At 42.4% G+C, this 25,236-nt stretch overlaps 1 protein-coding gene across 1 annotated transcript in view; it reads right to left on the bottom strand.

Moving 5' to 3' along the window:
- CTNNA1 (catenin alpha 1) overlaps positions 1–25,236 on the bottom strand; it is a 222,978-nt gene that overhangs the window by 38,390 nt on the left and 159,352 nt on the right. The window contains exon 10 of the mRNA XM_054038540.1: positions 13,280–13,372. Within this exon, the coding sequence (XP_053894515.1) occupies positions 13,280–13,372 (93 nt within the window). The remainder of the gene's footprint in view (positions 1–13,279; positions 13,373–25,236) is intronic.

Here is a 25,236-nt window from a genome sequence, read left to right as displayed (position 1 = left end):
GACATGTTAGGGAACGGTGCACAGGGCTGAGCAGCAGTTGGAGAAGCAGTGATCAGCAGTCCTCTTTTTGGAATAACCTATGTGATGGACTTCACTTTTTTGCGCATACAGCTCTCTTCGCACAGTCTGTTTCCCTGCAGCTGTAGCCCAGCTCAAGGAGTACAGCTTTTTTGTGGCTCTGAGCCAAGTTGGCTGCTGGAAGCTGGAGATACAGTATGAGAGGGAGAAAGTCAGTAGATGTGGACTGAAAGATTGTGGGGGAGAAAAAATAAAGATGGAATGGAATTTGGGGGGCAGGGGAAGAAAAATCTAGTTATGTTAGTATTTGGGGACTGCAGCAATAAGAACTCAAAAGCTGTCAGTCACCACTCCTGCAGGACGACGACTCCTCCCAGGGCTAATGGAGACAGACAGCTGCCTGTTTCTGCTGGAAAGGGATCAGAGCCAAGTGTAGAGGTTAGTGGAAGTGTGTAATTAAAAAAAGCTGTAATAAAGTTGGGAATTGCATTACATCCTCACTCCCTATTTTATTCAATTTATTTTTACTGCTGCTTGACAGGAAATAGAGTCAATGGAGAAGTGACTTTCCTGCTTTGCAATCAAAGTGACTGAAAAAGTAAAGTGTTCAGCTCAAGCCAAAAGAGAAAAAATGGGCTTGGGTGACAGCCAATGGTCAACATACTTACTTCGGAGAAAAAAATGTGCAAAGCAAGAACAGCTTAGCCTTCCTTCTCAGATGCTTTTAACACCTGTATAAGCGTAACTTCAGTGTTAAAATCTCTGCTTTACAGAAAACATAGGTGGCTTACTTAAGGGTGGCAAAAAGTGTTCAAAATTTAAAACTCTGCATGCTCTAAATGTGGACAAAGCCATTTACCATTCTGCCGCCAGAACCCCTCCCCCCTTCCACAAAGGCACGCTTAACTGCAGATATGCATTTAATGACAATTAAGTCACCTTCATTTATATCCAACTCCAGTGTCTGAATCATGTGTCTCGATGTGCTAACCTTCAATATACTTCACTATGACTATGACTTGAGGCACTGAAATGGAAGTGCCTCACCTGGAAGCCAAATGTAAGAAACAATGAGAGGTTTTGTCTTTTCTAGATGTGCTGGTAGTGACCAGTAGAAAAGTTAAAGTTGTGAGCAAAAAGATTAATTGCTTTCATCTGTAATTCATTATCTGTCCCAATGGGCTTAGAGTAGTCAATATCTTGCCGCTCACACTAGAATGTTTACTCTGGTAATGTTACAGCAGTTAAAAGGACGTTTAGGGCTTGTTTACATAAAAAAAGAAATTTACTGCTATAATTTCCCATGAAGATACACTTACGTTAGAATTAGAAAGTACCTTTTTCTGATTTAGCTTATACTTCTTTAAAAGACATATCCACAGGGGGTGTTATTCAGACATAACTACACCAGTAAATAAACAAGCCCTTAAATTTATGTTTGTCCCATTTAGTATAAGAACTGGAAGAACTTTTAAATAGACTTATTTATTTTTCAACATTTGTGCTGTTCCCACTTTATCTTCATTGTTCTAACTCCGTGAAATACAAACAAAACCCCCGAAGCACATCAGTCTGTTTTTAAACTAGCAGCTGTTCTCATACTACAATCTACAGAGCAATTTCTGCCCACATTCAGTCTTCAAACAGTAACACTTACGGCTACCTGCCACCTTGCTTTTCAGCTCCTCCTTCCCCACCCTCTCATCTAGGCCCAGGATATCAAAATGGATATCAGCTCAGGATTCTTATGCTGTCTTCTTGACTTCATCCCATTTGTATCCTGCTGGTTCCCTTCTAAAGCGAGTCTGCCTATTGACCCCTGACCTGATCTTGAGAGGTTCGTACCTGGGATCAAACTATAAGCTATACGTTAGGAAATGCTACGGTGCTTAAGGAAGTGATAATAAAAACAATTAAAGCTATAATTCACAGGAACAGAAGATGTAAAAGTACTTGAAATAGACTTTGCAATAAGCTTGAGGCCTAACAGGGCCCAGCAGTTAGCTATGACTAGTTAGCCTTGGTGCTCGTCTACACTTAAAACGCTACAGCGGCATCGCTGCAGCTGCACTGCTGTAGCACTTGAGTGTAGACACTGGCAGTGCAGGTAATCTACCTTCTCAAGAGGCAGTAGCTAGGTCAACAGATGAATTCTTCCATTGACCTAGTGCTGTCTACACGGGGACTTGGGTTAGTTTAACTACGCGGCTCAGGGTTGTAGATTTTTCACATCCCTGACTGAGGGGATTTAACCAACCTAATTTTCTCATGTAGACCAGACCTAAGTGTTTGACTTAGGGCTATAAGATTTAGCAATATGCATCTTGTGAGAAAATACAAAACAACAAACTGATCTTAAATTAGCAGATTTTAGGGGCTTTTTGGCACACAACCATGAAGTGAAACCACATTTATTTATAGAGATGTACTGATGTAAATAATTTCTACGACCAGTCAGAACACTCATTACTCTTTCCCAGTGTAACATGTGGGCAGGAGGCTGAAACCCAATCAAATATGGTTCCAGATGTGTGGGGACTTGAAGTAAAAGGGTTGTAAAAAACTGTCAGACCAACCGCTAGCTGGGACATTAGGATCACAGCGACAATCCCACTTACCGTGCTTCTGCCGATTCTTTCCATCCTCACACCTGATGGTTTCCAGAAGGTTGTGATATGCACAATTCATAAGGCCATTCTGCTATATTTATCTTACTTTACTATGGTTGCAATTATAGTTACTTGTATTTGGATACTAAAAGTCTTCATGTATCTAGATGCGACTCAATCTCATTTCCTATAACAAATTTCAAGGAGCTACCGAGTAAAAACCTGTTATTAGTGAGACTTGTGCATTTTGTATCCTGAATTAATCAAATGCTACATTATCAGTTTCTATACTGTCTAGGTATATTTATTTTTGTATTTAGCTTTTACTTCAGATTCTCTATTTCGACAGAAGTGCCATTGGAATACTTCAAGACTCCTGAATTAGGCACTGGAAGGGTTAGGTCAGTATTTGGCTGCTGCATCTGGAGGAGATACACTAGCCTTTCAAAGGGGAGGAGAAAGGAGCACGTACTGCTTGGGTAACAGTCTCTGGCACAAAGGGGGGAGGAAGCCTTCTTCCCCAAATAGGACTACCAGTGGGCTGGAGATGTAACCATGGGCACAATGGCAGCAGAAAAACCTGCAGCAGGGTGCGTGTGATTTCTTTTTTAAAACCATTAAAATTTTAAAGCTTTGTTTAGGATTTGCCAGCCTCTGCATGGGATTTTTCACACTAATATACTTTATATGCTGTGTCAGTAGGTGTGATCAGCATATGTTACCATCTGTTTCATCAGATATCTATAAACAATTAGTTGCTTTTCAAGCATTTCAAAAATATGAATGTAAGGATGTGGAACAGAGTTAATAACAACAAGATGTTAATATGATAAAGGGCCAATTTATTTTAAAAGGGTCACTTTACCCAGGAATTAGCTAAAATCTGTTTAATAGGCCTGATTCGCTGAACTCTCTGCATGGAGGCGCAAGGCAGGCCAGGCAGGCCCCCTTGCACTAATACAGGGCTGGCACTGACCCCACGGAAGGGCAGGTGATGTCACCTCCTGTCCTTTCAGGGTTTCCTCAGAGGTAGGGAAGTTTTAATACCACCCGGGCTCCTTAGGATCCCTGCCTGCAGAGGCTATAAGGAGATGTGCTGAATTAGCTCCCAGGACCCCCAACATTTGGGTTAAGCCAGTCACCTATGACCCTCAGCAGAGGAGAGATCACAAGTGTTTTCTGTTACTAGTGAATTTTCTGTCAGGGGCTTTCTCCAGGAGGCTCTTTGGCGGCAACAACTGACAACCTGGGGGAAATTTAGCACTCACTAACATTTAGCATTGACTAACATTCAGATAACAGTCTACAACTGAGATTTACTTGGGTTTATTCAAGCCTCTTTCCAAACATAAATGAAGTGAGAGTAGTCAATGTCCAGCCGCTAAATAACAGCATCACATCACAACATTGCAAAGTATCTCTAAAACTCTACTTCCTTTCAAGTCATACAATGTCAAGTTCCCCTATTAGCTTTCTGCACACCTACCACGTGCTATGCATGTTATTCTTATCAACATTTGACCTCTATCAAAATCTTCTACTCAAATATCCCTAACTCAAAATGCATTTTAAATTCTCCAAAAACAGATTTTCACATTTCTAAACAGAGTTGAATTCCGGGGGACTGAGTTTATTATTGAAAGAAAGATCTAACCAAGTTCCACGAGTTACATTTTAGTTTTATCTTAACCAGTAGAATGGTACCCAGTATCTGAGTCAGATAGATGAATGGAAACTGGTGTTCGGGGCTGAGAGAGGCTCAGGTGAAGGACAGATTTCCAGGGTTTGGGGGAAGACAGCAGAAGCTGGATGTCTGGAGGTGGGCTGCGGGACTTTCCAGAAAGTGCGAATATTAGATTGCAGGAAAGCTAGTGGTATCAGTGTCATGGGTGTGTGTGTGCGCGTGGGTGCGCGCGCAAAGGGGGATGAAAGAGTTAGGAGGTTTACCAACACAAGGATTAGTATAACTGTTTAAGAGCTAAGTCATTAAAAAAAACAAGCTACAAAGTCTTTTACACTTCAAATCACCAAAGCAACTCGTGTGAGGACGTGCTTGCCATTCTATCCAATAGTAAGTTTACAACCTATTTAAAGGCTTGGAGAAAACACAAAACATTTATCCCAGAATGTGTGGGTTGAGTTAGTGGCATTACAAAATCTCTCTGTTCCTCAAAGTCTTCAAGTTTTTAAAACTTATGTACTGGAGTTCCAAGATACAGCACTCTGCTGATTCAGCCCTTAGCCAGGTTCCCTCCTATCGCCTCTCCCCAAAGCCCTGGAGATTAGTTCTACAGAATGTGTAAATTATTTGCTTGTTGCCTCAAAGTCTTCACTAATGTTGTAATTTTACAACATTTAAACCAAAAGTATCTTTAAAATGCACACCAGTTCTCAGGCCTGAAGTTTGAGATGTAAACACAGTGGAAATTAAGAAAAGCTTTCCATTCGTTTACCCCAGATCTACATTTAAAGAATTTCCATTTTTGCAGCAAATTGTCCTTTCTTACGTTCATTTTGGTCTCATCCATTTCAGATGCAAATGGATAGAAACATAACATTATAACCAGCACTGATAATATTCCACGATGTGCTGCTTCCTCTCCCAACATCTTTATGAAGAATGTATTATACATTCGGTTTTTAGTGCAATATGTAATTTCTGTGACTAAGGCTTCGGTTCCTTCCCCAACTTTACACCCATCATGAACTTGTTTTTATTTTCACTATCTCGCACACATATAAAAGCTTGTTTGAACATGGTAGAGTACATGGACGTTTTGTGATGCTGGTCTTGGGAAGTCAGAATTGTTTTAACACATTAGCAGAAGACTTTCAGTAATACACATCCTCACACTAAGAAGAACAAATTTAGATGAATTCAAAAGGTAATTTTTCAGGAAGAAAGAGGACACTGTTCACCAGGTCTTCCACCTCCTTGGTGTGCTTAGGAATGCTCCATTCTTTATACATAAACTACCTCTTAACCTAAGTTTTAATGTAGTTTACAAAGACACAATATACTCTAAATATAGTGCAGGGGAATTCAGCTGATCCAATGTAGGATTGTCCTAATGTTTTTTCCTGAACCAATAAAGAGTTGTCAATATTGCAACTGGCCTCCACTGGCTTTAAATTTGGCACTGATTAACTGGAGACTCGTGCATTGGAAAGGAACATGTTAATCGACATCAGGGGTCGGCAACGTTTGGCACGCGGCTCGCCAGGGTAAGCACCCTGGCGGGCCGGGCCAGTTTTATTTACCTGCTGACGCGGCAGGTTCGGCCGATCGCAGCCCTCACTGGCCGCGGTTCGCCATCCCGGGCCAATGGGGGCGGCAAGAAGCCGTGGTCAGCACATCGCTCGCCCGCTGCCGCGTCAGCAGGTAAATAAAACTGGCCCGGCCCACCAGGGTGCTTACCCTGGCGAGCTGCGTGACAAACGTTGCCAATCCCTGATCTACATCTATGACTGAAAAGTCATTAGGAAGACCTGATTTTTGCCAATTTGTCCAGATGTAGCAAATTTAACTTTTCCTATTTGTAAGAAGCTTTTAAGTGAACTATCTTCTTGCTTTTAATGTAGCCAAACTGCAGGACTCAGAGCCCCTGAGCCCATATATTAAGCCAGTGGTCCCACAACTTTTTCCATCACCCCCCCCCCCCATCCCGTTACCTGAAATGGAACCTGTCCACGCCAATCCCCCCACCCCTGAAACTGCAGTCGGGAGCAGAGCCATGATTGGGGCTGAGAGCCGAGGCCAGGAATGGAGCTGAGGCTCTAGCTGGGGCCAGGAGTGGAGCTGGGACCAGGTCTGGAAGCAGGGCTGTGGCAGGGGGTTGAGTGGGGCTTGTGGCAGAGTGGGGTTGGGTGGTTCTCCCTCCCCGCCCCCTGTGGGGCCTGGCCTGGGCCCCATCTGACATTCCTTCATGCCCCTCTAGGGGGGCGTGCTCCACAGTTTGGAGATCACTGTATTAGGCTGACAGACAATTCTTTATCCATATGCAATTTTTCCACGTTTGTCATAATCAAATACTATGGGGAGTTGGGTGTGTGTGTGTGTGGGGGGGGAGGGCGGGTGTCTTTGCACTGTGTGACTTGTATTTCCTCATTTCTATTGCATTGATTTAGAAAGGCAAGTCTGTAATGGGATTGACAAGTTTCAACTAATTAAGATGCAGCTGCTATGATTAAACAATTGATTGTATGGATCTGACAGGATCCCGTTGGAATTCTATAAGAAGCAACTGTTTAAACAGGAACTCCCTATGCTCAAAATGGTCACTACATTGCCAAGCTATTGTAAGATAATGTTGTTAGCCAATACCTTAAACTTACTGTACATTTGTAGATTTCAGCCTTCCAGCCATACCACTGCCTTTAAAAAATTCACTCTTTCCTACAACAATCATCATCAAGGTATTGATATTTCCCTCCCATCCTTTATGGTGCAGGACATTTATATATTGTTTTGTAAACACTGATTGATCTGACTTATTTTGAACCCAGAGGCATAATTTTTTCAAAGAAACTAGATTTTAGTTTTACTATTTACATAATGTTGTAAAGTGATATTTATAGGTCTAAGTTCACACTGCATCTATTTGCTCAGCCAACAGTCTGAAAGTTCTGAGGTAAGAAGCATGTCTTGCCAAGAATAAGTCTTGCCTTTAAGTCTATTAGCGTTTGCAACCTTTGCAGGGTAACTTTAGGCTCCAAACTCTAACATTCCAAAACACTGTATTTGAGGATGCTAATATTGTGAGGTCTATTCTTGTTTAAAACAGACTATCTGTAATCCAAAAAGACTACATTTTGCTACTGTTAGAGCAAGGGGAGGTGCTACCAGGGCCCTAAAACAGCACCATGCCCAACGAAACAGTTCAAAACAACCTTCTTCAATTACTCTATAGCAGGGGTCGGCAACCTTTCAGAAGTGGTGTGCTGAGTCTTCATTTATTCACTCCAATTTAAGGTTTCGCATGCCAGTAATACATTAACGTTTTTAGACTCTCTCTTTCTATAAGTCTATAATATATAACTAAACTATTGTATGTAAAGTAAATAAGGTTTTTAAGATGTTTAAAAAACTTCATTTAAAATTAAATTAAAATGCAGAGCCCCCTGGACTGGTGGCCAGAACCCGAGCAGTATGAGTGCCACTGAAAATCAGCTCGCGTGCCGCCTTCGGCACGCATGCCATAGGTTGCCTACCCCTGCTCTATAGGGATCCCCAAGTTGGATCAACCTCACATGGTATTAAGAAATCAATCAGGGCACATGCAGCATAGCAGTGTGCTCTCTCTAGGGCCATTACTAATCTCTTGACAACTGCTTTGTAATTGGGGGGAAATCACATGTTGAAACACCAATTTTGTGGTTTAGGCTTCTAGATAAGATATTTCAAGACCAAAAAAGTGCCCATTTATGGTCTATTATCTTATAGGTAACATCAACTCAGTGTTTCTAATACACGTAAGTTGTATAATACATTTCTTCTGTCTTTCACAAGCAAGATTAAAATTGTCTTCTTTAAGCAGTTTTCTACCTGTGACTACTGTATGTTGAAGTGGTTATTGGGATGTTTACCATATAAATATATTGGTGTAGTTTAACAGGGGGTTAACAGGAAGGTAAAGAATGGCTCAAGATAAGCCACTTTTATGCAAACATTTAAGGGTTAAGAGGCAGTGCTAGTACAGGCAAAGGCCCCAGAACACAGGAGAACAAAAGAAACGACAGGTTTTAAAAAGAAACTCGAGAGGGGGATAGTTGTTCAGGAGAACCAGGCTGAAATGCAGGCACCTGTGGGTGTTTATGAAGTAGCTAGGCCTGCTCAGGTTACCATCATGGGATGGTAAACCATTAAATAATATAGACATGTACCTAGAGTGTATTTTAAACAGTAGGAAGAAAGCATTTAGAGAAAAAGGACTTTAAAACAGATAAGGATTTTGGATTTAAGAATGCTGTCTGATCATAGTACTTTACTGGTCAGACTCCCAAAGATTCCTGAATTCAGTCAGACCTGCTGGGTAAACACAATTTATTCATAGGCTACTTCTGCCCAGGGTCTAGTTGTTAGGGTCTGAGTGCATGCGTCCCCCCGCCCTCCCCCCAGTTCCTTCTCAACCGTCCTCGGCTGAAGATGGGACTCAGGGCAGTGCTGAACATCTTCAGCCGAGGACAGCTGAGAAGGAACTGAGGGGGGTGCAGGACGTGCACGCTCAGACAGACCCTAACGATGCCGCGAGAGAGCAGCTGAATGCATGTGTCCCGGCCAGGCACTACTACCGAAGATTTCCGATTAATGGCACTGGGATGCACCATCACCTGGAGTGGAGCACCCACAGGGACAGCACTCAAAGAAGAACTGCAGATTTCAACTCCAGAATAGGTAAAAGGCATGAGGTCTGCCATCTGACGGGTAGACTTAGACAAGTAAGGGGACAGAAGTGCAGCTTGCTCTGTAATAGTGACATCCTATTTATTGCAACAGGCTCAAAAGAATTACATGCAGAGCTCTGTCTACATATAAAGTAAAATGAATTGAACCAGTTTTACAGAGCGTCTATACCTAGTCTAGTTGTATCTATTATCCATAGAGATACAAAATTTGAGGCTGTTTTAGGAGTCTGACTTAGCATGCCCATTTTTACAAATAACTAAATATGGAACAGAACTACTGATTTCACTGCTCTACAGCCAAAATGCTTCTGAAATAAATGTAGTCAAACTTTACTAATTCTGGGTCACTGAGAACGAAAATGATGCTTAAAATTGTTGATTGGCTCTAGTTTTCCAAGATATGCTATTGGGTCAGTATATACGACCCTTGATTTGGGAATGGCGGAGGATAAGTTAGTTATAAAGGGAAGGGATCTCAATTTAAACCAGAAATGACTAAAATACATCTTTGACTGGATCTATGAATAAATCTATGACTGGGTTTGGACAGTACTTGCTTTTTAGGCAAAACAATGAATGATGCAATCTGAAGGTGGTATTGCGTCATACATGATATGAATTGCATCATGTTATTCCTAGAAGTCATGGATGATGCAATCATAACGAAGCTTACATCACTCTGCTGAACAAATTGCTCTATATCAGCTCTAGAAATCATACAGTGTCGTGCTCTCTTATTTGTCAGTGTTTGATTTTGCAAAGGGACACATTTCTGTTTAGCCAAAGTGAGCAGAGATGCCTCGTACTTGTGTGAACAGTGCAGATAACTTCTGCTATGTTTGTGGTGAAGTGACTTTTGCATCACAAAAGCGCAGTATAACCACTATGGTTAAGAAAGCCTATCACCTTTATTTTGGTTGCAAAATTGGAGATCAGGACAAGAGGTGGGCCCCACACATATGCTGCAACACTTGTGCAACAAATCTTCGCCAGTGGTTGAACAGGAAAAGAAAATCTATGCCTTTTGCAGTGTCCATGATTTGGAGAGAGCCAACAGATCATACCAGCAATTGTTACTTCTGCATGGTGCCTCCAGTTGGGAAAGGTGTGTCAAAGAAGAAAAAGTGGACTGTGCATTATCCAAACATTCCATCAGCTATACGCCCAGTACCCCATGGAGAAGGACTGCCGGTTCCTGATGCACCAGAATCATTCTCACTTGAGTCAGACGAGGAAGAGGATGAAACTTCTGGTCTTGAACCATCAATGTCACAGGACCCACATTTTCTCCCATCCTCCTCCTCTGAACCACACCTCATAGCACAAGGTGAACTGAATGACCTTCTCAGGGATTTGGAACTACCCAAGAGTAAGGCAGAGCTGTTGGGCTCCAGACTACAGCAGTGTAATCTCCTGGCAGGTGATGTTAGGGTTTCCATGTTCCGTGACTGTCAAAAGGATCTTGTCCTATTCTTCTTCATGGAAGGTGATCTTGTAGCCTGCAACAACATTGATGGTGTGATGGCAGCCCTCAACATCGTTCACGATCCAGATGAGTGGAGACTGTTCATTGATTCATCGAAGACGAGTCTTAAAGCTGTTTTACTGCATAATGGCAATGTTTTGCCATCATGCAGTCCATATGAAGGAAACCTATGACAATATGAAACAACTTTTGAGGTGCATAAACTATGACCAACATCAGTGGCAGCTTTGTGGCGATTAAAAGGTTGTTGCTCTCTTGCTTGGTCTGCAGAGTGGATACACAAAGTACTGCTGTTTTCTCTGCGAATGGGATAGTCGTGCAAGAGATTCCCACTACATCAAGAAAGATTGGCCACTCCCACAGTCATTGGAGCCTGGGAGGAAAAGTCTTCAGCATCCACCACTTGTTGAATCAAGGAAGATTTTGTTACCACCCTTACACATCAAGCTGGGTCTGATGAAGAACTTTGTGAAGGCCATTGACAAAACACAAGCAGCTTTCAAGGACCTCCGTGGAAAATTTCCAAGGTTAAGTGAAGCTAAGATAAAGGAAGGTGTCTTTGTTGGTCCTCAGATCCGTGAACTTCTTCGAGATGATGCATTTGACCATGCACTGCGTGGCAAGGAAAAGACGGCATGGAAAGCCTTCCAGTTAGTGGCAATAAATTTTCTCGGAAACAACAAGGCAGACAACTACAGATTGTTGGTGGAAAACCTCCTCAAGGCATACAAAAGCCTCGGTTGCAACATGTCACTAAAGATACATTTTTTGCACTCTCATCTAGATTTTTTTCCACCGAACTGCGGAGCAGTGAGCGACTAGCACGGCGAGCAATTTCACCAGGACATTGCAACAATGGAGAAATGCTATCAGGGCAAATGGAGCCCATCAATGCTTGCAGACTATTGCTGGACAGTGACAAGAGATGCTCCATTTAATGAATACAAGAGACCAGCCAAGAAGCACCGAGTAGACACTGAATAGGACTAAACTATGTACATAATAGTTTTTTGCCTTTTGTTTCAGAATAAATTTTATTTATATAACCCTTTTGCTGATTTTTAAAGTGTTACATAAACAGGACAGGTGAAATATCATCATGTAAAGCAACCATAAACACATGAAAAGACCTAGGTTTACAATTTATGATTAAAAATCTACACAATATACATAGACATACAATCTAAAAACTTAAATATCTTAAAAACAGTAGCCAATCAGTTGTTTTAATTGTCATATTTGAATTCAGCACATCAAAATACATAATAAATAGCACATTTTATCTCTGAAGCAGACGACTTCTCAAAAATTGTAGACCAATGTTTTCAAAATCATCATCTGAAACATGGGCACATGGTGATGGACCAATACCTAGCAATTAGGAGGTTTATCAAAAAACATGATCTTGTTGACTAACACTTATTGAAAAGAAAGACTGATCCATGTACCTGCATTTTTAATGTGAGTATACCAGAGCCGGGCAAACTTACTACAATTGCCAAAATCATTTCATTCCTGAACTGCAAGATCTTATTTTCCCTGTACAAGATAATAATGTACATTGTCCATTAGGGAAATGTGTGAGAATGGTCAAAGTTATTTTAGTGTTGGATGAAATCTGATTTTCTTCTCTTCTTCTACTTAGATAATATAGTCACATAAGGCACAACATGCCTTCTGGTGGGAGAAGGAAACAGGATTGCCTGTATCTCTGAGACTTAACTGTGTGTGTTTGGCATTCAGGTGCATGTATTTGCTTATTTAACTAAACGTTGCTGGTTTTCTAAGAATGATACAAAAAAAAATAATTACTACTACCAGTCATATCCCATTCACTCACACTCATCCCATACAAAACAAAGAAACCCAGAACAGCAGTGACCTGAATTCCTAAGGGAAGGAGGGTAGAGGGGAAACCTATATGAAAACACAAAGCAGCTAAAGGAGACAGATCGCCTTGTCACAAAAGGTAAAGTTTGACAATGGATGAACAGGACATTATATTTTTAAAATATATATTTCCTATTCACGCTTATCCTTTTGCAATGGCTTATTTCTGTACTTCAGATCTCTGAATTTGTCACTGGCCTTCCTTTAAGCCATCATAAGCATTGATAAGCACCAATGTCTTCAATTCACTTCTACTACCTTGTCATAGGTATTTATGACATCAAGGCTTAGATGATTAAATGGGACAGTGTAGCGCTTTATTGCTTTCCTGGTTGCAATAAAGAAATGTGAATAAAAAAAAATGTGATCTTAACCAAAAGTTTGTTTGGTTTTAAGCTTATCTATCTTTTTTCTCCCTATCACAGAGGATCTTTTTTAACAAGTTCATGCGTTCTACTACTTGGACAAGATCATTTTATAACAACTTAGCAAAGGGCATGTAAAGTATTTAGCATTTCATATTATGGTCGTATCTTAAACCTACTAATTTTGATAGATGCAATGGTACTTTCTTCATACCACATTCTTCTGCAACATGAGCATGCATATATATTGCATATCTTCACTATTTACTGTCTAGCAGTTTGTCTAGACATAACTGTTCGAATCTAGTGGGCCACATATTATTTACTAGTAAATGTAATAGTAAGCTAATCAGGTAACCTAAAATCACAGGCCAACTCTTCTGGCATATGTTTTTAGGGAAGTTCCTATCTCAATTGTTCATCCTTCAATACTCAGTCCACTTCCACTGCTTCAGATAGTCCCCCCTCCCATGTACACCTATGAAATACTCAAGCTTGCAAATTACCTGAGGACAGAGATTTTCAAGCTGACTTGCTGACATGCGAACTAGTTTCACACCTTCTTCATTGTTTGAGATGGAACAGGCCAAGTTGGCAACCTATATTGGAGAGGGGGAGGAAAAAAAAAAACCTTTCAGAAAAGCAGTTTTTATTACTGTTGTAACACGCAAAAATTACAACCTCTTTGTTCTGTGATCAGGAAGCCTTCAAGAAATGCTCTCCTAGTTCTTACAACTCAATCTAATACAGCTTTGCAATCACCAGCAACATCTGTTTTGTCACAAGCCAGCAGATCATAAAATAGTCATTCAAATAAGAAAGGCTGTTATCAGTGCTCCCATTTACTCAATTGAGAGGTTGTCACAAGGGCACCATTAGTGATACTTGAAGTCACAGCTAAATGCCCATTCCTACTTATAAACTACATAAGAAAAAAAAACTGTAAGCCAACTATTTTATTTTTAAAATGTAGGGATGAACAAATTGCTGACCATCTGAGGGTTAAGCCTTATAGTACTTATTACTGTACCTAAAGCCCTCTTCCCTGAACAATCACCACATGAAAATGCTGGAGCATACAAAGTCAAAATGTTTAAAGATCCAACATACACATACAGTGCATAACTGCAGTAGGACCATGAAGCTTAATCTACTCTTTAAAAAGAGTACTGTTGCACGGAAAGTGACTTAGTTCCTGTATATGGAAACTTAATTAGCTATTATTGCATAAAAAGAATCTCAGTTTAGGCTAACAATTTGACCTTCTTTAAAACTACAATATTCTGGGAAACGTCCCCCACCACCACAATGCAGAGAAAAACACTGACAGAAGTTATGGGATCTATGCAAGACAGTATTTACTGGTGCAGATGGAGCTCAAGAGCACCAACTATTCCCCAAGATTTGCATGGAGTCTTGTGATTCTAAAACAGTAAATCAAATTTTTAGCCTAAAACCTGACAGTTTCTCTTTAAGTGGTCCATCTTGAAACAAAGACCTTTTGTTTCCAACCACCTTTGGGGCGGGGGTTGGGTGGGGGGTGGGGGGGAGGGCGTAGAATATTTTTGTTTTGTTTTTTAGTAACTGAAGGTATTCTGCATATTGGAGCTGCTCTCGGGGGAGGAAAATCTGAAGTTGAATTATGTTCCTTATTTGACGGGTGAATGACAAGCTTATTTTGAGCTCCAATACAGTTACGTTTGAGCCTAGAAAGATGTAAAAATAGCACAAAGACAACTGAACTAAGATGAACATTGTGTACCATCCTACTAGAAATGCCAAAAGGCACCTGCCCAAAGTAGTGACTAAATCTCAAAGGAGAGAACAAGTTATGTTCAGTAAAGCCAACAAATGCACCAGATATCTAACAAAACATTTTTAGAGAAAATTTGGGGTAGTTTTCTTATTTAATTGAAGTATACTACCTATTCATACATAAAAATGTAGATAAAAGTTAACATGAAACTACAGCCAGATATTACACTTTTTTCAATGCCTTTCATTCACTTCCTTTACCATAGTCTTTACCACATCTAGAAAACATTCCTGGGGCAGTGACAACAGATACAGTACTAATCACATATCAATAAATCAAAGTGAAGAGTCTTGCCACTTCCATTAGTAAATGTTTTCACCCCTTAGCTCACAGAGAGCCGAGAAGCGAAGTCATGATGCAGAGACTTCTCACCCTACACCCTCAGTTCCTAATTGAGTTATGAATGATGTACGATCAAACACTCTCCAGATCAGTGATACATTTCAAACTCTAAATGGCTGAGTACCCAATGGTGGTGGAATAATCTCAGATTATTATTCATCCAAGTGCATAAATGGACAAGAAAAATTATAATATAATAGAGTTGCTCTTTCCAATACTACAGTTTAGGCTTTATTAGCTTTTAGGAATATCAGTGGTATGGTAGCCTTATAGCTTTTATTTAGTTTAATTAGTTTTCATAGAAAAAAATTAACATCTTAAAATTGAACTAAGAGTGACAGAGTAAATTTTAGTGGACTGCCAGGTGGGACAGCAGTTTTTATGGACTGTATGGGCTCAAAGGGGTATAAAAAGTTCCTGATTTAGCAAAAACTCATTTTTATTGTGCTGCACTGAGTGTGAAAACAGCACACTGAAAAATCCCTTAAACTGCAGTTCTGCTCTGAAAAATGACTTTGTATGGTTCAGTGTTTTCCCTCTCCATATCAAATTAGGCTCAGTTTTGTACATAAGGATTTTCTCCCTAAACTATCATGCCTGCATACTGAGAATCAAACTGAGCTCTTTTCCATCTTGCATATCACCAGCAAAAAAGATTCTGGTGGCCATTTATACCCCTACATATTCTATTATACCTATCAAAACCCAATGAAGATAAGACAACTGCTGAACAAACAATTCTGTTGATGCATAAGATGGAACAGAATCACTCAGCGTTAGTGGTGTTGGTAGCAAGCTAAGAAGTGGGCTGTAGTCCACGAAAGCTTATGCTCTAATAAATTTGTTAGTCTCTAAGGTGCCACAAGTACTCCTGTTCTTTTTTTTTTGATAGTAAAAAAGTACACACAGTAAAATTTTTACTTTTGTCACTAAAATGAGCGGCTGTGACTTTGAATGCTCACAGTTGGCAAATTTAAGTAAAGAGTCATCATTTTTACAGTGTCAATTTCTACAGTTGCTAGGGAGTCTATTATCCCTAGCACATGCTGAAATTAGTGACCACTGGTCAATGTAATTGAGATTTTTTGTAATTAATCCCATGATTTTTAGGACCTTCACTGGATTGGCAATATTGCCTAGGGGCTACATTTTAAGGTGATTCAGCTTCTAAGTCTGTACCTAATTAAGTGAACAGATTCTCAGTAGTGTTCAGGACCCCAGAGCCCTCTAGCACAACACATACAAGTGAATACTGAATGGAAGCTGTATAGAACTGCCTGGAGAGCGGCATACAACAGCCAGATGTGGGAGACTCTCTGGCTTCTCCGAGCACAACTTGCTGAATTAAGAATAGTGTATCAACCTTGAATGCAAAAAAGGAAATCAAATTAAAAATCTGATGTTTAGTGATATTTTAAGGAATTTCTTTTGTATTGTATATTCATTTCTTCCCCTTAGCTCCTTGATGCTGGTAATCCTTCCTTGGTAGTTATCCTGCTGGGACTGCCAGTAACTACAGGAGAATATATGAAATTTCATTGCAACAGGTAACCTAAGTATATGGTTTCAAATGATTTACACAATGGCTGACAAAAACCTCAATTTTCTAAATGACGTACTAAGCTGCTAATCAAGAAGGAAACTGCATTATAATGTGCATTTAACATTCTTCTTCAATATTTCTTAGGTGTATTGTGGCAGATATTCTCAAAGGGCACGTAGCAGTTGAGAGGAAGGACAGTCTTGTAGTTATGGCAATGGAGAACTAGATTTTGTTCTTGGCTCTGCCAAAGTTCTTATGTTACCTTGGACAAGTCACTGTCTCTATGCTTTAGTCTCCAATCTGTAACAGGAGGCGAATACCTCAAAACTATGGTGCGAGGATAGATTAATATATAAGGTGTGACAGGGTCAGGCCAGATGGCTACAGAAAAGTGATAGAAGGCAGATATATTAGTCCCAGATTAAGCGGTCCCTTTTCCCTGGGTAAAGTAACAGGGGCAGTTTCAGAACAAGCAGGAACTTGCTGGAACCAATTAAGGGAGGCAGGCTAATTAGGACACCTAGAACCAATTAAGAAGCTCCTAGAATAAATTAGGACAGGCTGGCTAATCAGGGCACCCGGGTTTAAAAAGGACCTCACCTCAGTTAGTGAGGCGCACGTGAGAGGAGCTGGGAGCAAGAGACGCAAGAAGCTGAGAGTGAGTAGGCGTACTGCTGGAGGACTGTGAAGTACAAGCGTTACCAAACATCAGGAGGAAGGTCCTGTGGTGAGGATAAAGAAGGCAGTGTTGGGAGTAGGCCATGGGGAAGTAGCCCAGGGAGTTGTAGCTGTCACGCAGCTGTTACAAGAGAAACTGTAGACAGTTGCAATCCACAGGGCCCTGGGCTGGAACCCGGAGAAGGGGTTGTGCCCGGGTTCCCCCCATCCGCCTCAACTCCCTATTTGAGACCAGAGGAGGTGACCTGGACTATGGGTCCCACCAGAGGGGAAGGTCCCTGGCCTATCCCCCGACCCACTAGGTGGGTCAGCAAAGACTGCAAGGATTGTTCTCCTCCCTTTCCCCATGCTGGCCAGTGATGAGGTTAGCTGAGTGAACAGCAGGTTTGAGCCACTAGCAAAAGTGGCTAAACTGAGGGCTGCCATGAATCTCTGAGGCGAGCAAATCCGCCAATAAGCGCAGGACCCACCAAGACAGAGGAGGAACTTTGTCACAAAGGATAAAATAGATGAGTCATAAAAGTCTAGAAATACAGCTAATTACTAAGTCTCCTTTAAAACCAAATCAAATTGGTAAAGTACATAAGACAGTTACCTTTTCCATAACTGGTGTTCTTCGAGAGGTGTTGCTCATGTCCATTCCACATTAGGTGTGTGTGCTTGCCACATACACTGGTGCCAGAAGTTTTTCCCTCAGTAGTATCCGTAGGCTCTGGCTCCCTCTGGTGCCCGCATGGCACGGTATAAGGGGCACCCCTCTGGAGTGGCTCCCTCCACCCTCAGTTCCTTCTTGCTGGAAACTCTGACAGTGGGGAAGGAGAGCAGGTTGTGGAATGGACATGAGCAACACATCTCAAAGAACACCAGTTACAGAAAAGGTAACTGTCTTTTCTTCTTTGAATTTGAATGCTTGCTCATGTCCATTCCATATTAGGTGACTCCAAAGCAGTACCCTTGGAGGTGGGTAGGAGTTCACGGACGTGTAGATTGCAACACAGCTCTGCCAAACCCAGCGTCATCTCTGGCCTGCTGAGTGATGGCATAATGAGCGGTAAATGTGTGAATAGAGGACCATGTTGCAGCTCTACAGGTGTCCTGGATAGGGATGTGTGACAGGAAGGCCACCGAAGACAACTAAGCTGTCAAGTGGGCTCTGACAATCAGTGGTGGCAGAACCCCTGCCAGGTCATAACAGGTCCTTATGCATGGAGGTAATCCAATTGGAGATGCTCTGTGAGGACACCAAGTGACCTTTCCTCCTATCTGCTGTAGCGATGAAGAGTTGAGTCAATTTTCGGAAAGGCTTGGTATGCTCTAAGTAGAAGGCCAAGGTCCTCTGGACATCCAGGGGATGAAGACACCTTTCCTCACTGGTCTTGAGTGGTTTGGGACAGAACACGGGGAGAAAGATATCCTGGTTCATATGGAGACCACCTTTGGCAGGAAGGCTGGGTGGGGCCGCAACTGAACCTTATCTTCGTAGAAGGCCATGTATGGAGGTTCTGAGGTCAAGGCTTTAAATTTGAGAGAGCCATTTAGAAACCCCTTCATGAAAGGGTAGAGCCACCCTTGCAGGAGCTGAAGAGCAGAGGACGTCAAACAGAGTCTGCGGGCTCTTCCAATTCCTCTGCCTGAAGCTCCAGCTTAGAAGTGACCCTCTTCAAAAGTTCCTGGTGTGCCTTGGCATCTTCCTGAGGAACTAGGTGAGGGGGCCCCATGATAGCCTCGTGTGGTGATGACGAGGACAATGCCAGTGTCGCGGGAACCTCCATTGGTGATCCAGCAGCTTGCTCCTCTGGGTCCTCCTGGACCTTTGGGTCTTACACCCCCCCCCCCCCCCCGAAGAGGACGGGATACTGAGGCCGCTGGCCTCTCTGAGGCTCCCGACACCAATCGGGCAGCCTGGAAAGGCTGGGTGAACCCCCCAAGGGTTCCAGGAGTACCATGGCGTCAGCCACTGCGCTTGGAGCCATAGTACAGGATTCAGTGCTGGTAACGTAGTCAGCACTGTCAGTACCGGAGATTGTCCTCCAGTCAGGGAACCTCTCCCCAAGCCGGAGCTACCAGCGGAGTGGTCAGTCCCGGGCAACCAGGATTGGGCTGAGATGGCTCTTGTCCAACCGGTGCTGGTCGCTGCGTCCCAGAGCTGACCTGTCCGAGCAAGACTGTCTTGGTCAGGCTCTCTGGGACCGATGGTGTTCGGCGGATTTGCGTCAGATACCCGGCGATCCATGCCTCATGCTACTCGACCAGTTCCGGGATGTCAAACAGGAACGGGAGCTACCATGAGCTGGCTGCCGGGAGGATCGGCCTGAGTAGGGTGACCTTCCTTTTGGAGATGGACAATGACGGCCTGGTGATCGGCCGTCTCTGGTGCCCGATCAGTCCGGGACCGTTGAAGATGGTCGGGGCCGGTCCTGGAATACTTGCTGGGTAGCGTGTGCCTCAGAGGGTCTGCGCCAATCTACCAGCAAGGTATGCCTCGAGTCCCTCGATTGGTGCCCCCAGTGCAGGGACTGAAGAGTGCTCCGCTGAGCCTGCCTCTCCGATCCTGAGGCAGGACGGCTGCAGACGGGCGAACGCTGGCGGGATGTCCCTCTCGATGGGGCATGGTACCACTGAGGCAGGGACACATGCATCGGTCCCAATGTGTGTTTTCCCAGAGACCGGGGTACTGCAGGAGCCGGTGAGGGTAGCCTTGGGAGCGTCGGTATGTCCTGAGCTGCTTGAAGGGCTTCGGGCGTCAATGGCACCTGAAGTTGGCCAGGGCCTGCACTGCTATCTGGAGTCGCAGGCAAGGAATGGGATGGGCTGCACTGCTCTACTTGAGCTGGGACCTGACTTCCCGGGAGGGGGAGGGATGTTGAGCTGTTCGACATGGGTCTTGGCTTGCCCTCTGTCCTCTCCTTTCCCTTGCAGGAGGTAGGAGATCTTTCCCTCCGTCTTTTTCAGCTTCTTGACTGGAGCTGTGGAGGGACACCGGTGCTGGCTTGTGGACAGCACCGGGGGAGCACTGCGCATGGAAACCACGATGCTTGGTGCGGTGTTGGACCATTGCTCTGGTGCTGGAGTGAGTACCGACTCTATTAAGAGCGCTCTTAGACGGATATCGTGCTCCTTCTTCATCCTAGGTTTAATATATGGAGATATACCTATCTCATAGAACTGGAAGGGAACCTGAAAGGTCATCAAGTCCAGCCCTCTGCCTTCACTAGCAGGGCCAAGTAATGATTTTGCCCCAGATCCCTAAGTGGCCCCCTCAAGGATTGAATTCACAACCCTGGGTTTAGCAGCCCAATGCTCAAACCATTGAGCTATCCCATTCCCCCGCCCAAGTCTGAAGGACTTGGGGATACAGCTCATCACTTATGTGCCCTTCACCTAAGCGCCTCAGGCAGCTGGTATGGGAATCGCTGATGGGCATGCCCCGACCAGGTCCCGTTCAGGACTAATGAAGAGTTTAAGAACTACTACTAAGGGTAAATAAGAAAACTAACTATGTATAACTATTTTACAGTATTTCAAAGTTTGCAAGAACAGAGAAGGAATCAATGCTAGCCAAAGCAGTCAACATTCCACTTGTCACTGGCAGCAAGAAGGAACTGAGGTTGGGGGAGCCAGCAGCACCCCTTATACCACGCCATGTGGGCGCCACTCCAGAAGGTACCAGAGCCAGTCCCCTATGGATACTGCTGAGGGAAAAACTTCTGACACCGGTGCATGTGGCGAGCACACTTCCCTAATATGAAATGGACATGAGTAAGCTCTCGAAGAATGTATTTCCAAAATAGATTTAAAGGGTACCTGAAATAATACAGCAGTCCTGTGCAACAAGATTTAGTTGAATAATCCACCCCACTTTTCCAAAAGACAGGTAGACAGGTGGCACAATGGTTAACTGACACCACAAGAGGGCTAAAAAATTAGATTTAAAAAGAACACTTGTGTTTAAGGGCAAAAAAAAAGCTTATTTCTTACAACTCAATACTGTTAAACCTCTACAATTACCAGTGTCGCAAATGTGATACAAGAGAGATGTGATGAATGTAACCAAACACTATGACATTGTTAGTTTGTACATTCTGGGAAAAATATGCCCCAAGTGTCTCAGTTTAGAAATACCCCTAGTAGTACAGACAGATCAAATTAAAAACCTTTTTTTTATTAGTGCAATGTCAAAGCACTAATGTTTTGTAGAGTATGTAACCATCTCCAAGAAACTGCCCTGTATATCCTAAAAGGCAAGACTGACTCGAGGCTGACTACTGTTGCTGCCAATTTTTGGATGAATGAGCTTTAGTTTACCTCCCAGTGACAATTCTGCCTGGATGTGGCAAGTGACAACTGCACAAATACAAACACTTCAACATAGTTTTTTGCTACATGCTGAACTAACCTACTGGTGCAAAGTGAAACTAAAAGCTGGATGGAATTTTCTAGACAGCTGTCTACTCCAAATGTGTCTCAGATCTTTAAATTTAACTTGAAATTCATTAACAATGGTACTGGAGTATGAGAAGTTAAGTGAAAAGTTCTTTTAAACTAAAACCTATTCATTTTTAGGGAAAGACATGCGTAATCAGCAATTTGTCAACTCATTACTAAGTAAAGATCTCTTCAACACTACTCCTGTCCATCATTCTAAAGAGAGTTGTTCTCATTGCTAAAAACAGAAATTCAATCATAAAGCTGCGTAGAAGCTAAAGTACACGGAACAGTCTGCTTCCATTGGTTTCAATACTGCAAGAACAGCAACCTGATGACCTCGGGTTGTTATTAAAAAACAGTTGAAGAAAATCAAGGATAGTTGCTAGAAGTTTGTGATTTTTCAATGCAAAGAAAATTTCAATCATTTAATATCTGAGCCTAGATAGATAGCTTGCTTTTCTACAAGTACTGATTTGATATTAAAAAGACTCATCAACCAGCCTTTAAAGGAGATCTGTACAGTAACTCCTCACTTAAAGTCATCCCGGTTAACATTGTTACGTTGCTGATCAATTAGGGAATATGCTTGTTTAAAGTTGTGCAATGCTCCCTTCTAACGTCGTTTGGCAGCCGCCTGCTTTGTTCACTGATTGCAGGAAGAGCAGCCCGGTGGAGCTAGCCGGTGGGTGGTTGGAACCAGGGTGGACCAACAGCCCCCTTATCAGCTCCCCACTCCCCTAAGTTCCCTGTGCAGCAGCTGCCCAGCAGGCTAGCAATTGCAGCTGTCCCTCCCCCCACTGCCGTGTGCTGCTCCTGCCCTCTGCCTTGGAGCTGCTCCCCGAGACTCCTGCTTGGGGTGTGTGTGTGTGTAGGAGGGGGGTAAGAGGAGGGGGGCTAATGTCAGGTGTCCCCCTCCCCCCCGCTTACCCCATCTTCCATAGAGCAGGGGGGACACGACAGAGGGAGCTTCCAGGCAGCAGCAGCTGCTGTCCAGTCTCAGCTTGCTGATCTAATTAACAAGGCAGTGTACTTCTGACTCCACTCTTCATACTTAAAGAGGAAATGCGCATCTCTCTCACTCACAAACACCCCCCCCCCACACACAGTGTGTTTCTGTCTGCCCTTCCTCCTCTCCTGCTGCCTTGTACAGTAGAGTGTGAGAGTTAACCCTTGAGGGCTCAGCCACTTGCTAGTTCGCCATTTAGCAGTAAGGCATTCCATGGAAATATCCCACCCTCTGACTCGTCCCCCTCAACCAAGCTTCACAATCATCATCACTGTGTACCAGTATTAAATTGTTTGTTTAGAACTTATAGCGTGTGTGTGTGTAATATATAGTCTTTTGTCTGGTGAAAAAAGTTTTCCTGGAACCTAACCCCCTCATTTACATTAATTCTTATGGGGAAATTGAATTCGCTTAACATCGTTTCACTTAAAGTCGCATTTTTCAGGAACATAACTACAACGTTAAGTGAGGAGTTACTGTATAAGGAACAAGTTTGCGTCCTTTTCCACTTGTTTCCAATGCATAAAGGAGTCCTGATTATGTTACCTTAGAAAAAAGTCAAGTCTTGCTTCCGTGTTTTTATTGGAAGACTGAGGTCTCAGGTGTGTATTAGGACTTCTGAAAACACTTCGGGCATTCAACAGAAAGCAAGAAAGGTAAGCCAAGCCCCCCCACAGCGCCTGATTTCTCCTCCCTTTGCAGGTCACTTTTAGAGCAGGTTCCGTAAAGAGCCACGCTGTAGGAAGAACTCTAGTCAGATGGTTTAGAAAAAGGATCCAAATCCTGAAAAAGGTATCTGCAATGTGTTTATGCTTCTTAAAAAAACCACTTAATTGCTAGATTTTTCCCTTACTGCACTTGTTGGTACAAGAGGGGATTTTTAGTAATTTGTTTTAGTAAAGATGTAGGAGCCAAATGTATCATTAATAGAGTTGTCTGAAAAATATTTGATGGAAAGTTTTCCATCAATATATGCAGTTTCATCGAAATCAATATCTTTAGTGGGAAAATGTTCGTTTCCATGATATTTGTTGACAGGAATGCATTTAATAGAATTTATCTGTATATTACAAACTAAAGGAGCTAAAATTTAAGAGTTTTAACCTACAATAATGGTAGCTATACTTGTGCAAAATATTACAAGATGTGGGACAATTTGCTTCTGTCAAAAACTAAAATTTTGAAAGAATTATTCCTATACTGGAATGGGCTGAGGGAAAAGTCAGAGAAAGCATGAACACACTAACTCTTGTCAACTATAAGAGTAAAAGTGCTACTTTTAACTCTTTAGCTCCCTTTGCTGCACTTCCCCCCGTCTTTTCTAATTTAACAAACAGGGACGTAAGAGCAGGTTTCCCTTCCCCCACTGAAAAAAAAATGAAAGAGGGGGCCTGGACCCTGAACATCCAAAATGAAACAAAATTCATTTCAATTAGAATTTTCCTGCATTGTTCACAAATGTTAACAGAATCCATCCCCAACACACCATCCTTAACATAACTTAATTTACACATCATACAATAAATTGCAAAGGAGACAAAGTTCCACAGTGGATACCTTTGAGCGTTTATATTTTAAGTGTTGAAACCAAGAGACAGTTACTAGCCTATTAAACATTTAGGGTCATGATGATTTTTTTTTTTTTTTTTTTTTTTTAAACTGTGCTAGGCATATAGAAAAAACTAGTCAAAAGGTACACTGACTCTGGTCTAAAGCTAAAATAAATACTATTCTTAGGGCTGTGCACACTTGATTATGCTGGTGCAAAAACAAGAGCAATTGTAATTTTAAGCTTCATTATAAACAAGGGAAAAAAATTGGTAGGCAAAATGTTTTCAGGCTTCAAAAGGCAGGAGACAGTTTTAAAAGGTTCTTGATTGCCTTTAAGGGAAAGTTAATTGGGCAGGTGACAGAAATGCAAAACAGGGAAACAATGAAATTAGAGCCCTGGGTACTCACATGCCCCCTATTAATGTAATACTCAATCACCTCCTTAGTATTTAAAATTAAAACTCCACCTTTTCTTCCAAGCCTGTAGGAGACAACTTTACTAATTTATAAGTTGAGTTTGTATGTGTAGAATTTATCAAGGGAAAGAAAAGTTGAAGAGTTTTTCATTTAGCTCTGAACATGACCAGGCTTGTGGCGATTATTTCTTCAGGTAATGAGTTTCATAATCTAGGTCCAGCTCCTGTGAAAGCTCAGTGTCTTACACTGATAAGCCTCCCCATACTGGAAGACAATTTCTTTCTTCAGTGGAGTGTGACTCAGCCATGGAGTGAGGCAATTTCCTTAACAAGGCAGGACCAGAGACCTTCCAGCTCCTGGGCTATGATCAATGAATCAAAGGAAAGACCAGTGATCCTAACTGAACCACGAAGAATCATTGATTTCAACAAATTCCAAAGCCTACTAAAAGATAGCAGCACTACACCCACAGGACAAGAAACGGAGGACCTGGAGAATCATCATCATCATAATCGTATGGCTAACCTTGGCAATCAGCACACACTGGACTCAAGGGTCCACTGTTCCTCCCCATTGCCCACATAGATCTTGGTTTTCTGACACCCTGCACTGGTTGAAAACAGACAGAAACTTGAACGCTGACAGCAAAAAAAAAGAAGCTACTATAGACAGGAATTAGATA

Source organism: Malaclemys terrapin, chromosome 8 (genome assembly GCF_027887155.1).
Source record: "Malaclemys terrapin pileata isolate rMalTer1 chromosome 8, rMalTer1.hap1, whole genome shotgun sequence".
Classification (NCBI taxonomy): Eukaryota; Metazoa; Chordata; order Testudines; family Emydidae; genus Malaclemys; species Malaclemys terrapin.
The sequence above is the reverse complement of the archived record's forward strand: the minus strand, read 5'-3'. Positions and strand labels throughout refer to the sequence as shown.